At 38.7% G+C, this 17,275-nt stretch overlaps 1 protein-coding gene across 1 annotated transcript in view; it reads left to right on the top strand.

Moving 5' to 3' along the window:
• The first annotated feature begins 790 nt into the window (after positions 1-790).
• LOC141279998 (adenylate cyclase type 2-like) overlaps positions 791-17,275 on the top strand; it is a 39,176-nt gene continuing 22,691 nt past the window's right edge. The window contains exons 1-2 of the mRNA XM_073811673.1: positions 791-1,266; positions 10,294-10,491. Of these exons, the coding sequence (XP_073667774.1) occupies positions 892-1,266; positions 10,294-10,491 (573 nt within the window). The 5' untranslated portion in view covers positions 791-891. The remainder of the gene's footprint in view (positions 1,267-10,293; positions 10,492-17,275) is intronic.

Raw genomic sequence — 17,275 nt, 5'->3', positions numbered from 1 at the left:
CACCCCTAGTAAAGTTAGTACAAAGTGATAAATGCAATTGTACTAATAATTGGCATAATAATTTCTTCTTTTGGTGTTTCGGTTTTCGGCCTTTCCTTGTTTTCGGTTTCGGCCAAGAATTTTCATTTCGGTGCATCCCTACTTGTTACAGATATAAGCTCTATAATCTTGTATAATAATTTTGTCTGTCTCCATTACATATCGCAACATTTTACTTCCTCTGATGTTGTTTAAGCTGTTCCAGGTCAGTATGTCTACCTTGAATTGTTTTTCCAAGTGTTTAGTGTAATTGCAGATATCGGATATGAGTCGCTATTAAAAGATGATGTATGAGAGTCATAAAAAAACGCATACAGTCAACAAATCAGAATTAGGGATCAAGATTTGCAGTGTAAAACCTGCCATAGAGGGTTTTGCATCTGAGCTATTTTCTAAAAGTTATTTAAGCGATTTTACTATGAAGTAAACAGAAGTGAATGAATTCAGTTCACTACTTTGGTTTGAAGCTAATGGATGTCATCATTTTTGCAATGTTCTTTCATAACACTATACAATCTTTGTTTAGTGTTATCTAAAATAGCTTTCATTGGTCCAATATCTTATCTTCTAAGTTTGATAATCCAACAAAGGCTGGCACATTACTGTCTTACCATAATACTCCTCTCTGTTTGTATCTCTTCCCATCTCTCTCTTTCTCTCTCTCTGTCTTATTCACTCACCACCCCTCCTTGCCTCAAGCCAGACCCTCTCTTTCTCTCTCTCTCTCTCTCTCTCTCTCTCTCTCTCTCTCTCTCTCTCTCTCTCTCCCTCACACATACATATTCGCACACACACGCTCTGCTTCCCTCAGTCTCACTCTGTCAGTCTGCACTTCAACATGTTGCCTGAGCGATGCTGCGCTCCACAGTGGAAGCCCTCCTGCCGGCGTACCGGCCGCGCTCCGCAGCCCCAGCACCAGTTCTCCATCTGAAGGACCTGAGCGAGGACCCCAATAAACCCCAGCTGCCACCCGACAAAGAGGAGGATCGCACCGGCTCCATCTGGAGGGAAGCCATGGGTAAGAGGAGCTACCTGCTGGAGAGGAGCTCCTGGAAGGGAGGGGACGGAGCGGGAGGAGGCGCACGTTGCCGGAGACAGAAGTCCTCGGACTGGCTGTACGAGTCGTACTATTGTATGAGTCAACAGCACCCACTTATAGTGTTTCTGCTTCTCATTGTGATGGGCGCCTGCTTGGCTCTTTTGGCCGTCTTCTTCGCCTCTGGACTGGTGAGTGTTTGGACACTGGGCACAAAATGCTTTGGGGCAACATTGGGTTGTACCGGGGCAGAGAGCTTGCTTGGTGCTGTGCAACTTTGGAGAGAGGTGGTTCAGAAGTCAGATTTTTTTTGATGGTGTGATCTGTAAATTAATTACATTTTCCATGCCTTAAAATACATCAAAGAGTGAGTTGCAGCCAACCGGCTCTGTTTGTTCTGATGGCATCAACCATATGCTTCTGTTGACATTATACAGTATGTAATCTGTCTCTTCATAGCATCATTTCTGTGAATCATGTGAAGCCATAAAAACAGCAGGGAATAATCAATGTCTGGGAGGAAAAGGAACAAGTATATTGGGAAAAGGGACTTAGTCACGGGTAATTAAACAGTGCGAATCAAGCATAAACTATTAACCTGACAACATTAAAGCTGCTTGCATTTTCATCTCATATTCAGTCGAGCAGAGCTGGAGCAATGCAATGCTTTATAATCTCCTCCATAATGCAGACAATGATGTGTTAACCACTAGCTGAAGAACTTGTTTGATTTATAACCAGACTTTTCTGATCAATCAAATAAGTTCATGTTTAATGTTTTGAGATTTAAGATGGGAAAATTAAGTTTATTTGTATATTGTAAATTCATAATAGTTTTTGGATTTGGGGCGCTTAGCTCATAATTGCTGGGTTGTTTCAAACTATGATTGGATAAAATATGGACGAAACCAACAGTTTTGAATGAACATAGAAAATGTCCATATTTGTCCCAAACATGGGGTGAAACAACCCAACTTTTGATTTATTTTAAACCTAATAGTTGGGTGTTGGGTTTGTCCATATTTTACCCAACCATGAAACCACCAAGCACTTTTAGAGTAAATGATTGATTTACAAATCAGTTTCAAAACCTCTATGAGTTCTGTGAAACATAAAAAGGAGAAGATAGACAGAATCCCTTATGAAATTTTACCAGGGTTTTACTACAGTAACCATGGCTTATTCACTGTAGCAAATGGTTATTTTGTGATGATTATCAGTGGCGGCTTATTTTTTTTTTACTTATTTTCGGAGAAGGCACGAATGCAAAACATCAAAACCATGAGTGGATCGTCATGTCAAAATACGTGTTCTGTGCATCATTTGAACTTATGTGCATTGCACTTCATGTCAAAATACGTGCCTGCTACAGATGCTTCTTAAGGGTTTATCATAAAAGACACACTTGTGTTTGCTAGACACTCGCTTTATCTCACATGTAATCATGTGTGAGTTTGGTGTTAAGTAATTGAACCCTTTCGGCGCATATGCAACAAGCATGTATTTTGACATGGGTTCACATAGGTTCCCATGAGCACTGAGCATATATTTGACATGACGAGCCACACATGAACGAAAACAGATTTTGTCTTTTGCCTTCTCTGAAGAGGAGGTACTGGCCGTCACTGCAAATAATCACTAAAAACTTTAGTAACCATGCTATTTTGGTTTTAACTGTAGTAAAATCAGGTAGATTATCGCACTTTTCCATGTTTAAGTGCTATAATCGTGTCCCCTGTGCTTGTATCAACCTAGAAAACATGAAAAAGAACAACCCAGTAACTAAAAAAAAGTAAAAAAATAGGTCATTGAAATTTTGATCCCTGTGTGATGTCAGAAGGGGATAATACCACCTCTTAATCTGCACTATCCAACCACGGCACTGCCATTTAGTGCAGAGAGAGAGAAGGAAAAATACCTGACAGCACAATTAAGTTTAAATTTTAACAAACCACCATTATGGTGATCAGTGTTTGCATTTCATCAGTTCATTTGCATTTACAGGGACACACCCAAAAACGGCACATTTTTGCGCACTCCTATGAAACATGTTATGATGTTATGAACTTCACATACACATTTTGGGGACACCAAAGATTTATTTTACACCTTAAAAAAGTCTCATTTAATGTCCCATTTAAAGGGATGTTAGCGACTGACACTTTTTGTCCCCATTCACTTTATTGTGTAGCAGTAACATTCTTGAAAACTCATATGGGTTTGGTACAACATGAAAGCAAATAACGTCAAAAGGTTTGTTTTAAGTGAACTAACCCTTGCAATTATTACAAGTAAAATATCGGAAAGTCCTTCCTGTGCTGTATGCCGAAGCGTGCGAATGCAGAAGTTTAATAGGATCGGGAAACCCTGGAGACATAAAAGCTGCAGTGTTGTTGGCATCTCTGAATTAAAGTTTTGTGCAGATGTCGCTGGCTCACAGGATGAGATGGTTTACACAGGCTTTCCCAGAAGCTCTGAGGTATTTCCATCACCGTCCCTGTAAAAGGAAGAATTCATTCATGCAGGACACGGGAGCAGATCTGCCAAAATACTTCCACCCTGTGTGAGATTTATGTTTGCCTTTATTCAAATTTAGCAGCAGTGGTGTTTCAAAATCTGCAGGGAAATACGTTTCACCAGATTAAATCAGCTCTGTGCGAAGATCGGGGAGAGATAAATAAGCCATGTTTCACAGTATGACATCAACCCCGGTGCAGATACACGCATTCGACGTGTGCTACTTTCTCTCTTGTCTTTTGACTGTCTGACCTAAATCTTCACATCACAGTGGCTGTCGAGCCGTCTCGCTCGGGTTTGCTCAACCGCCTCTGTTATTCCCTCGGTTGCATGCATTGCATTGATTGCGAAAAGGTTGCAGAGGCACTCTCGCGCTCCGAGGGATTTTTTTGTGTCGTATTTTAAAACACTGACAATGCGCTGTATTCATTCGGCCTTTCACCTCGCATACGCGACCGCTGGTTCGGTAGTGGATAGTGCTTGTGGGTTATAACAACAGCAGACTCGTTCTCATTCATTTCACACCAACGGCAGAGTTTTGCTTGCAATTTTTATTAGGGTTTCTATTAGGGTGTCTTGAAAGCTGAGCAACATCAATTATGCATGAGTCTTATAGTTTTCTGTGCTGTTAGTGGTTTTGTGTGTTTTGGCAAGTTGGGCACAGAGATGAAACACGCCAAAATCACACCATGTCATATCCTATAAATCATCTTGATGTTGGTGTATACAGTACCAGCGTATTTATTTTTACTAAGGTAATGGCATGGCTAAATGGGATAGGAGTGTGGTCTTGATTTGGCGACAGAGAGGTTCAGTGTTGTTTCAGTGAGAAAGAGAAATGCTGTAAATGTTGTTGATCAGGGTGTGTCTTGCTTTAATGCTGATGCTTTCGGGGTGAAGGGTCTTTTTACAGACGTCATGGGCTCTTTACACACTGTCTGACACCATCAGAGGCATCTGGTTAGAGCTCAAATCAGTTTAGACGTCCCTGTTTGGAATCTCATGTGCATTAGCTTGGATCCTGCCTGCTCATGTATTTCATTATTTCCTTCCATATAGAGGAATTAAAAATGTATCATTATTTAAATTGACATTTTCCAAATTTCTACCAGGAAATGAGTTTAGTAATTGAGCCATGTATCCAAGTTCAGAAAAACAAAGATAAAATATGTGACTCTGTCTGTGAAATCCAGGGTAAAGAGTAGGATCATCAAGGTTTGATTTCACATTGATTTCAATCTTTGACATGACCTTACTCAGTTAAAGAGCAAGTTTATATTTACACAGATTCATCTTTATGTTATGTATATACGCAAAAAATAACTTTAGTTGGGTTTTTCACAGATTGTGAACTGGAGTCTAGGTGTAGCGAAAACATTAAAAGCTGAGACTTTCACACATACTTTACAATAATCTCTATCACCGAAATAAGCAGAACAAAATTATTTTTCGGAAACATAAGGGATGATCTGATGAGACAGTAATGTTAGGCGGGTCCAAAAGTTGTTATGCAAACAAGCTGTGTTGCAATCAAACGACTACCAATAGGAGTGAAGACAACCGAACCCTTGTGATTTGTCTTTGTGCTGAGATAATAAAGTATTGGCAGGATGGAGGAGAAATTAATGTCATTGTGAATGATTTCACTGGTTGGTAAGATATGTCTCTGCCCACTTGAGTGATATAATAAAAAAATATGAAAGCCATAACATTATTCCAATATTGTTTTCAGAAATATATTTCGTTTTGCACTGCGGTTTATATACAAGTACTTGTACATTCTAGAATTTGTCACACCACAGAGAAATGTGTTATTAAACACCCAAACAAATTTGAATGATTATAAAACCACCGAATTGCTCTTAAACACTGCTGGCATGTCTGCCAGTGACGCTGAAACCACGCCCACTCGTGGGAAAACTTTTTTTCCCGCTATGGAAGTAAATGGGCCCACGAGCGGTTTGGGGTGAACTATCCTTTTAATGTTTAGTAGCAAACAGACTCGATATCAAATTAGGTTCATCATGATGCTTTTAGCAGCAAAACAACATATTTGACTTTTAAAAGTGTAAAAAATACATCTGACATAGTGTTTCTTAATAATTTTTTTTTTAAAGTTCCAGATTTTTCTTTTTTGGGCCAAAAATTTTATATATTGCTAATTTACCTATTTCCTAATCCATTCAATCCTAAAATTTCCAAAATGCATCCACCGTCTCTACATTTGTGAAGTTTTGTGAGTGTTTAGTACCACAGAGGTTACAATTTACAGCCAAGATATTGGATATAACAAAATTGAGCACTGCTATTACAACCCAGTCATGTGACATCACACCATTCTCATACCATGATCATCACAGTGTGAGCTATATGTGAGCTCACTGTGATTTCAAAATGTTGAGAAGGTAAAGAAAAGGCAATACATAACAAGGGGGGCTTTTCATTTTCTATATCACACTAGGAAAAGATGGATACTGGAGGATCAAAGTGATGTCACACTATTCTCATAGGGACTACCGGCACATCCCGGAACTTGACTGTAATTTCGTCACCGCCCCTTTTTGGGGGAAACAAACTAGACTTCTCATAGACTTCCATACAAAATAGCGGAACAAAGCAACGTTCGTACACAGCCGGCAGGTGTAAATAACTTATGAAATCACTCAAACATTAAACATGTTGAGTAATTATCTGTCCACCCTGCCTGCCATAGAGTGCGAAAGATACATTAACACATTTAATTTGGTCAATATAAAAACATGCCCCTTTCATTCTCACAGCGTCAAACAACAAACAACGGCGTCCAGTGATTGCTGGAAATATCATTAATGCTAGTAGTTGTATGGCTGGAGGGAAAAGTGCACTCAGTACTCTAAATATAAAGACATAATATATAAATACGAAGTAACTTTCAAATACGAACTAAAATAATTTACTGTCTTCCCTGTTGAGTCGATGAGGTACAAGTAAATGTCCGGGTAAGACACCTATGGCCAATGGGGAGCGTTGTTACACAAAGTTGATGCTGTGAGAATGAAAGGGACATGTTTTTATATTGACCAAATTAAATGTGTTAATGTATCTTTTGCGCTCTATGGCAGGCAGGGACAGATAATTACTCAATGTTTAATCTGAGTGATTTCTTAAGTTATTTACGCCTGCCGGGTGTGTACGAACGTTGCTTTGTTCCGCTATATTGTATGGAAATCAATGGGAAGTCTAGTTTGTTTTCCCCCAAAAGTGTGCGCGAACCTGTTCAGAGACATTCTATGATGCTGCGCCGGTTGTACGTATACTGTGAGATTCTCACATTGTGAGTAAAATGCAAGCTCATTGTGAATGTTGAGTTCCTGGTATGAGTGCACAATGAGTGTGCCATGACCTCACATAGCGACCATAGTATGAGCTCACTGTGAGTGTACCATGACCTCATAGTTTGAGTGAACAGTGAACGTGCTGTGACCTTACATGGTGACAATCATAGATATGTATAATAAAGGCTAGATTTGTTACGACGGAGTTTCTAACGTCATCGCCTGGCGGCCATCTTACCTCAGACTCACTCGTAGCATTGTTTTTAATGGTGCAGGTACTTTTAAATGACCATAACTTGCTTAATTTTTTACAGATTTTCAAACGGTTTGGTTTCTTACAAACGTTATTAACATGGCTATAATTCTGGATGCTTTAACATGTTTCAGGAAAATTATTCATAAGTATGTAGTGTCATAGGTACATCTCTGACGTTTATAACAAACCAAACCGTTTAAAAAATGAGCAAGTTATGGTCATTTAAAAGTACATGCTCCATTAAACACAATGCTATGAGTGAGCGAGCGCCCTGTGGTAAGATGGCTGCCAAATGCACTCAATTGGCTGGCTGCGCGAACGAGACATCTAGCCTTTATTATACATATCTATGGTGACAATAGCTCATGATGTGAGGTCATACCACACTCACTGTGCGCTCATACATTGTTACAATGTGAGGTCACGCACACTTGAAGTGATTTTGCAGTGTGGTTACACTTTTAGATCTTGTGAGCTCATGATTACTTCACTGAGAGATCAAATTGTTGACTGGGAATGCAATGCTCAATATGGCTGCTCTGGCGACGGACGTCCCATCTTCCCATTACAAGAACCAATTATCAAATGCTAAAGACTGGCAGTCCTTTGGGGAAGGGGCTCTGTACAGATGCAAGACTAAAGTCTTATCTACAGCAGGGGTTTTCAAACCTGTCCTGGAGGACCACTAGTACTGCACAATTTGCATGATTCCCTCATTAGACAAACCTGGTTTAAATCTTCACTTCATTAGTAGAGACTGCAAGACCTGAACTGGGTGCGTAAGGTAACTGAATGAGGTGTGTCAGAAAAGAGAATCATGCAAAATGTGCAGTACTAGTGGTCCTCCAGGCTGTAGATAAGACTTTAGTCTTGCATGTATGAATTAACTCCCCATAGGCATTGCAGTGATGCGATAACAGTGGTATATAAACCAGTGTGGTCCAATATGTGCCTCAAAAACTTCCAAAGGGGAATTTAAGATGAAAATAGACAAAAAACACATGGGGCCCTATTTTAACGATCTAAGCGCATTGTCTAAAGCGCACAGCGCAACGTCTAAATGGGCGTGTCCGAATCCACTTTTGCTAATTTAACGACGGGAAAAATGGTTTGTGCGCCGAGCGCATGGTCGAAAACGGTTGGTCCTGTTGTAATGGGAGTATTTTGGGCGTAACGTGCAGTAAACCAATGAGAGACTCAGCTCTCATCCCCTTTAAAGGCAAGTTGCGCTGGCGCTATCTCTTATCCCTATTTAGATGACGGACTTTGTAAACTGAAAAACTAAGCGAAGGAAGAAGATCCCCAGTTTAAGATTAATGTTAAATAATTGTGTTGTTTTCCACTTGTATTGAAATTGTTATTTTTTTATTAAAAACTTTTAAAACCCGTTTTCTTTTAGTCATGGAAGTAAAAAAGCAGGCTTTTAATTGCTTTAAATGTATGGCTATCCAATATCATCAAAACATAATTTACAAGTATGTAAGATAAGGTTTGTACTCTAAAAATACTTTATTTGTAACAAACAGGAGATAAAGAATTTACAAACGGCTCTCCTCACATTTCAGCACTTTGGACAGCGTTTTTTTAGCAAAGACTTTTTTTAATGTTTCTCATCTCATCATATCCGCAGGTACAGAGTCATCATCATGTACAATAAATCCGTGAGGTAGCATTAAAAAAACATTTAAAAACAGATGCATTTAAAGCAAAGCATTTATTTACTTACCAGGCTGCAGGTGAAGCAGCTCTTTGCGCCTTTAACGTCTCATAATTGTCCTCGTTTATGTCCAAGAGACTCAATAATAATCTTTTACATTCAATCCTTTAATCTTTCATATTTAAAAGCATTTTTGTGCTGCTGCGCATTCATGTACTTTGTGATAAGCAAACCTGCGTTGTCCTCCCGTTTATAGGCGCATTTTACTAATGCGCTCTTTAAATAACAAAAAACATATTGCGCCATTGACTTTAGACTTTAGAGCAGGTTTTTGTTGGCCAATGGCGTAGTCTATTTTAGTTGCCTCAAAATAGCAACGCGCCAACAATGCGCCTGAACACACCTCGTTTTTAGACCAGAACGCCCATGGGCGCAAAAGGGGGCGCAAATGCATTTGCTATTTAAACAACGCGGCGCTAAACGTGAAAATTAGGGTGGAAACTAGCGAAAGACACTTGCGTCGCGCATTGCGCTGCATTGCGCCGGGTGTAAGATAGAGCCCTTAAAATCAACATTTTTGTTATAGTTTGGCTATTTCTGCAACAAATACACATTTGTCTCTAGGTATGCCTAGACTACTGTAGAATAACAAACTGTATAATATTTTATTGGTAAATGGGGGGATTGAAGTGAAAAAGTTCATCTGAACCCAACAAATGGTCACATGCACTGAAGGATGGGGCAGTAATTGAAGAAGTCGTGGAGCGGCGACTTACTGACCCACTTAAAAGCTTTTAACTCACAGCTGTAGCCACACAGAAAGCACTTACTGAAAAAGTTATTAAACACTGAGAAATATGGGAGAACAACCCCTAATGATGTAGTCGATAAGTTCTGGGCTATATGGATAACCATGTAAAACAAACTTTAGTTATTAAAGCAAAGTGCAGTGAAGCCAATAAAGCCAGAGGTACACAGTCTGTGATAGCACATCCAACTCTGTTTAATCAATATTGATGAAAGATGCTTGCGGCACAAGCTGTTTACTTTCCTAGAACCAGATTTCCTCTACTAATATAATAATCTTTCAAATTTCACCTGAAATGTCTTATTGCAAAGCTGGAATATTTATGTGGAAAAAATGCATTTATATGGGAAAGATACTGACTTACTTTAACAAAGAGATGCAGCAGAAGCTGATGGATAAATGAAAATGTGCAGCCATTTTCTAAGTCTTCTTTAGTGGTGATGTCTATGAACTTAGCAAGGGACACTGTGTAACCTATAAAGATTAAGAACAGAAACACACTTTTCATTGCTCAGCATAGGTCAGGATTCAGGCTCTCAGTTTGCCAGCGGGCTCTCTGGGCTTTTGGCTTGATTTGCAGTGAATGGTTTATCAGATGAACTGTTATCCAGTGGCTGGTGGGGGGAGCAGTTAAAGTCTTTGTGTAACGCCGCCATCTCTCCGCAGGACATCGAGGATCACGTCGCCTTCGTAATCACCGTCCCCACAGCGCTGGCTATTTTCCTCACTATCTTTGTCCTGGTTTGCATCGAGTCCGTCTTCAAGAAGCTGCTCCGGGTTTTCTCCCTGGTGATCTGGGCCTGTCTGGTTGCCATGGGTTACCTCTTTATGTTTTTCGGAGGAATCATCTGTCCCTGGGATCAGGTAAGACGAGTGTGTTATCGGCCCCCTGAGGCTGTTTTATTCACGGGCCTTTTACCTGATATATCTTGTATGATGTATTCACGAGAACCGGTGGGAGGGAGTCTTGCGAGTGCATTGAGGATTAAAACGCTACTCGGTTAAGTGGAAGGTGCATGTGCATTGATATACAGGATGCCCTCCAGATCCTTATGAGCTAATTAAATTCTTCTTAGATTTGCCCTCTTTAGAGACATTTTAACAGGTTTCATAAAGTCGTATCTGAGGTTTTATATGTGTAGTACATTCACACAGCGTCTTTAATGAGGCACAGTGTTGGCATCAAGTGTATTTACACGTAAAATCACAATAAAGTTGCAGGATGCGATGTATTACGTGCTCAAGTTCATTGTTGATTCAGTTGAAAACAAGACGTATGGTGATTGTCATGACATCCGCAACTTTGAAATCTCTGATGCATTCTCCCAGAAGCACCTTTCCACTTATTTACATCACTGTCAAATGTTCATTGATTGGTCCACTGAGCAGTAGCCCACCACAACTTACTTCAGCATTTACTAAATGAAAAAAACCTACCAGTGTTTCCATTACTCTTCAAATGGCATAAATTGAAGTTGCTAACTGAAAATACGGCCAATGGAAACACATCAATTGAGCAAAAAACCCCATATATCGCAAAAAAAGTGTATTTTTTGAAAAATATATTTATCCAATCCATTCTCATGAAGTACATATAAATAGCACGCAGTGTAAAAAGTCGTGCAATACATACACCAAATTCCAATTTTGCGTGTATGTGATATGGCAGTCCTTCCCATTTACTTAATATGATTTATCTTTTCATGATGTTTTATGTACTTGTTTATATTTTTTTCAGTTTTTTTAAACCATTTTCACTTGGGTTTGGGGTTAGATTGGTAGTCCTACAGTAACAATTGTGTTCGGGGTGTAAAAATAGCATTTTGGCAGAGCTCATCTGCCATGATTCACATTCCCGTGGCTAAATATTACATGATTGGGGTCGCTTCAACCCGCGGACATAAAAAACAGCCAGCGGAGTTGGCAACCCTGAAATCGACACAAAAAGATGCGCCATATAGACGGTTTCATTGGACGCAGATGTGGTGACGCAATACGCATCTGGTCCGAACTTTACTTAGGTTTCGGTTTTTTAATGGTCTGACTAGTTGCTAAACTGAAATCTTGAACAAATACCTCATCAAAAAAAAACAAATGTTTTGGTTTCCTAGGTAATCTACGTGTTGTTTATTTTGCTTGTTATATAAATAAACTACGTTTAAAGTACGTTGTTGTTATTTATTCTTAGCGGAGTTTACCGGAAGTTACGTGTTGACCACGAAAGCCGCTTGATTATGCTGAAACTGTCTATAGACCCTTTTACAGCCAACGTGATCAAATAGCCTGCGCGCAGTTTGGCAACGGAAGTTGTGTTGTTCCCTAGTGGTTGTAACGTGTAAGCAACTCAGAAAGTTTATTAAAACGGTTTCCCAGCATCAAAATGTCTGGTTGTTGCTTTTGGTTGCACTAATATACGTATATATGTATCTGACTACTTTATATTTGGCCATCTGCTAAAGTCTTTTATCCACTCCACTATAGTACACGGATCTGGTAGCTGTGTTGAAAGTCAACTTTTTCAATAACTTTCTCTCTCTGTGTTGCTTCACTGCTGATTCTTGCCATACTTCCATTGTCAAAATGCGCGTGCATACGTTGCCACGTCATCATTGTGTACAAACAGTAAAAATGTCTATTAGGTAAACATGAAAGACTGGTATATCATATGCACGCAAAATTGGAATTTGATGTATATATTGCCTGACTTTTCACACTGCGTGCTATTTATACGGAAATCACGAGAATGGGCTGATATATCACAAAACTGCAATGGAATGGTTTTTCGCTTTTAGACGTCAACTGACATAGATAAAAGTCACATGATCATTCTTTAAAGATGCAAAATTACGTACTTTAACCTCATAAAAACACCTCATAAGCCTGTCGCACACTGGGCAAAAAGCGCAGCGTTGCTTTCCATTTAGAGGATCATCCATGTGTTTGAATTTGAAATATGTTGCGCAACGCGGCACTTCTTGACCAGTACGACCCCCGATACCTGGCCATCCCTAATGGGCTTTTCTTGTCATGAAATTCCATGTGAATAGGAAGTCGCGATTAACTTTACTTCTGTATTGTAAGGTATTTCCGAGTGAAACACAATATCACACAATGAAAATAGCGGGCATGGCTTGTGTTTTTTTACTTTAAATTGATTAGATCTGGAAAAATAGACATTTCAGTCAGAAATGGAACTAAGAGCAGATTGACTGTTGGAAGGGCACGGTTAACAGATGCTCCATCAAGATGACATCTTTTCAGATGTTTGATTCATTTTGATTTATTATAAATGGTTTATAATGAACACTGCAATATTCCATTAAAAAATAAGAATGGTCAGTTTTGATTTCATGGGTACTTTAATGCATGGAGAAGAGCATGGCCTGCGTCTCATTTGATTCAAAATAATGGCTATATTGCGGTTGGTCGCAGTTGTTTTTACCGACATTTAGAAAATATCACAAAAGTTTTTGCTAATCTGTAATGGAAACCAGGCAAGTGACTTCAAAAGTTTATTGGGCTGAATATTGTGTTATGTAAGATCATGTTACATTTATGCATTTGGCAGATGCTTTTATCCAAAGCGACTTATAGTGCATTCAAGCTCTACATTTTTTTGTTAGTATTTCTGTATGCGTGTTCTCTGGGGATCGAACCTGTGAACTTCTGCGCTGTTAATGCATTGCTCTCCAACTAAACCATATGAACACACAAGAGAACATGCATTGACTTTTAAATCAAACAGTTTTTTTTTTTTAAATGATGATAAATTATCAATTGCATGACAGAGTATGACCCTATCAAATTTTTATTTGGTACATCAAATGTGTTCATATTAAACCTCACACATATTTTAAGAATATTACTGTAAAATGTGAACCTCCTTGATGTATCTGTGTGATACTCCCATGACAGCTGTACCAACTCAATGTTTGACCTGTTATTCCGGCGAGGATTGTTACATTTAACGTTAATCAAAATACTGCAAATGTGCGACCACACCTGGGATTTCACATAGTAATCATCATTGTGGCTCAGCTATTCTGCCCTTTCCTATTAGCGATGGAAAATGTTCCTCCCTTAAGGACCAAAATGAAGAAAAACTGTTGCGACATCATCGAGTAAAATGGAATAAAATTGAAGTGAATAGAGAGCGTAAGCAGTTAATGACTCTCGTGTTAAAATAAGACGAGCGTTTGTCACTAACATATTGTATCTCTGGAGTGGGAGACATATGGTGAAAGACAAACAGTGCTAATGTCAGCCATGTAAGACGGAATGACTTCCTGTGTTAGTCAATATCTCCGCTTGGCTCCAGATTAAGGGACCTCTGTGGAGGATTTGTCATGTCGCTAAAACCAGCCAAGTCAGTTCTCTTTACAGCCTCATGGTGTGTCCTCGCAGAAAGCTGTACACCAATAGCTGATTAATTATTTTTATTTGTTTTAGTTTTTGTCAATGAGCTATTTTGGACATGACTATTTTAACCAATGAGTGGTGCTGTGGACAATAGGAAGAGTGTTACTGCATATAGATCAACTTTACATATTGGTTTCTTTTGTTTTTTAACATTTATTTTATTTTCATACCTTTTATTGTACAGTACAGCATGTCATTCTTACCAGTCTTAAAAATTAGCCTTAAGCAGACTTAAAAAAAATCGGAGTACTTATTCCAATCACCTGAAATATAATACAAATAAATGTAAATAATACACAAGATCATTAATAAAATATTTTTTTCATGCTAGAATATATTTTAAATATTATGGGACCATGTCTGTGTAATTCAGGCTAAAGTATCATAACCTAATAATGAGGTTAGAAGTTGAGTCATTGATTTCAATCATTGACATTTTATCCTTATTTAAAAAAAAACAATATATAAATATTAAATATATCAATGTTATATTTTCACACAATTGTTTTTACATTTTGTAAGATAATTTTATGTAATAAACAGTAAATCATACAAAAAAATTTAAAATGGGTTTTCACAATCGTCTCCTTAAATAACTGACTCGTAATGTTAAATAATATAGCACTGTGTAACAGGGCCGTACACAAAACTTCATAGACATTGAGGTCCGAATATGTATTTTGCTTGGACATGCATCCCTGAAAAAAGTCCCTGCTCTACATATGCATTAAATTGAGCCAAAGAACACATAAACAGCGCTCCATTGGGACAATAACGGCAAAATAAGAATATATTATGCGGCTGCCCCCGAGAATTTTCGGGTGTTTGTTTTTCACCTCCCACCTCTACAATGGGGCTATAGGTGCACTGGAACAATCCCTCCTAAAATGCATTAAACTTTCGTTTACAAAGACGTGAAACTCACCGAGTGGTGAGGGGTGTTCACTGATATGCTCACACAAAAATCGCTGCAAAAGATGCTTTCCAACAGGTGTTTTACCATTCGTTGTAAACTTGTGGACCTATTTTTCCAAACGCCTCACACCCGTATATTCTTCCGTTGAGCTTGAATAATAAACAATCCAGCCCATTTGGTGGCGATAATCCACCTTTGCCAATTCCAAGAATACAACCAAGGTTCCCTGCGCGGAGTAATACCGTACCTTACAGCACATCTAATACAAGTCAGTGAAGTTGGACAAAACTACGATAAAACCTGTTGGAATGCGTCTTTTGCAGCGATTTTTGTGTGAGCATATCAGTGAACACCCCAGACCACTCGGTGAACAAGTGTGGTCTTCATAAACAATCTGAAAACAGGGCTTTTAGTGTAAAATACCGAACTTGTCCTTTAAAATGTAACATTCTGTACTTTTGACCGATATTCATTTAAATATGTCTTAACTCTGCAGCAAGCAGGGAACTTTTGTCTTTACTGCCTCAATACTTTTGTGAACACTGTATAGGCCCTATTTTAACCATCTAAGCCAGAGGTCCTCAACCTTTTTCAGGCCAAGGACCCCATAAAGGATAGAAAGGAGCAACAGGGACCCCCAGTACATGTAACAAATTAAGACTGGATTTACATTGTTATGATGGTAATGCTACAAAGATATGAAAATAATATTTTTTCGGCATACTATACATAACATTTAATTTAACTGAATAGATTTTATAGTGGAAACATTTTGCTCTTCATTTTAATTCAGTTCAAATAATATTTGGAGGACCCCCAGTAAAACCACCACGGACCCTTAAGGGTCCCCGGACCCCCTGTTGAAGACCCCTGATCTAAGCGCATGGTGTAAAGTGCACAGTCTAAAAGGGCATGTCTAAATCCACTTTTGCTAATTTAATGATGGTTAAAAGGGTTTGCGCGCCTAGCGCACTGTCTAAAAGGGTTGTTCCTATTCTCGTAATGGGTGTGTTTTGGGCGTAACGTGCAACAAACCAATGAGAGTCTCATTCCCATCCCCTTTTAAAGCCAGTTGCGCTTGCCCCATGACGATTCCCCTGTTTATATGTAAACTGAAAAACTAAGTGGAGGAAGAAGAGCGGCAGTTTAAGATTGATGTTAAAAAAATCGCATCGTTTTTATTTGTATAGAATTTTTTTTTTTTTTTTACAAATGTGTGAAGAGCTGGAACGTTTCAGCACTCGGGCAGCGCTGTGTTTTGAAAAGCATTACTTAAAAAAGGTTCTCATCTCAATATATCCACAGGTACAAAGTCATCATATACAATAAATGCTTAGGTGGCAAAAAAATAAACATTTAAAAAAGATGCAATATTTGCATTTGTTTAAAGCAAAACATTTAATTACTTTCCAGGCTATAGGGGAAGCAGCTTTTTACGCCTTCTAACATCTCATAATTGGTCCTCATTTATGTTTAAGACACTCAATAATAATCTTTTACATTCCAATCCTTTAAGGATTTGTGTGCTGCTGCGCATTCATGTATGTGATAAGCAAACGTGCGTTGTTGTCTCGTTTATAGGCGCATATAACTAACGAGCTTTTTAAATAACAAAAACAATGTTGCGCCATAGACTTTAGACTTTATACCAGGTTTTAGTTGGTCAATAGTGTAGTCTATTTTAGTTGCCTCAAAATATCAACGCAGTGACAGTGCGCCTGAACACACCTTGTTTTCAAACCTAAGTGCCCATGGGTGCAAAAAAGATGCATATGCACTTGCTATTTAAACAACTGCGCGGGGCTCAAACTAGCATAAAACATTTGCGTCGCACAATGCACTGCTTTGTGCCGCATTGAACCGGGTGTATGATTGGGCCCTAAGTGTGTTGAGGAACACACTGTAATAATGCTTTCCCATACTGCGCACAGTGGACTGTGTCAGTAAAGTAAACACAATGTTACAGATATTGGTATAGTCTACGTAAGTCTAACTCCATGGTTATGATTTAGGGTGTGTACGTCCTTAGAAATAAAGGAACAAAAGCTGTCACTGGGGTGGGACCCTTTCAAAAAATAGACCTTAGTACCTAATGGGTGCATATTAGTATCTCAAAGGTACAGTACATATTGGTCTTCAAAGATTCATATTGGTACCTCGAAGGTACATTTCTGTACCTGTATATTAGGACCAATTTAAAGGGTAGCATTCCAGTGACAATGTTTGTACCTTTATTTCTAACAATGGAGAGTTTAAAGTATTTCACATTTTAATTTTAGTTTTACAAAATAATATAATATGTGCTTTAAAGGG

This window comes from Paramisgurnus dabryanus, chromosome 13 (genome assembly GCF_030506205.2).
Source record: "Paramisgurnus dabryanus chromosome 13, PD_genome_1.1, whole genome shotgun sequence".
NCBI classification, from domain to species: domain Eukaryota; kingdom Metazoa; phylum Chordata; class Actinopteri; order Cypriniformes; family Cobitidae; genus Paramisgurnus; species Paramisgurnus dabryanus.
Note: the sequence above shows the minus strand (reverse complement) of the source record. Positions and strands in the feature narration are given on the sequence as shown.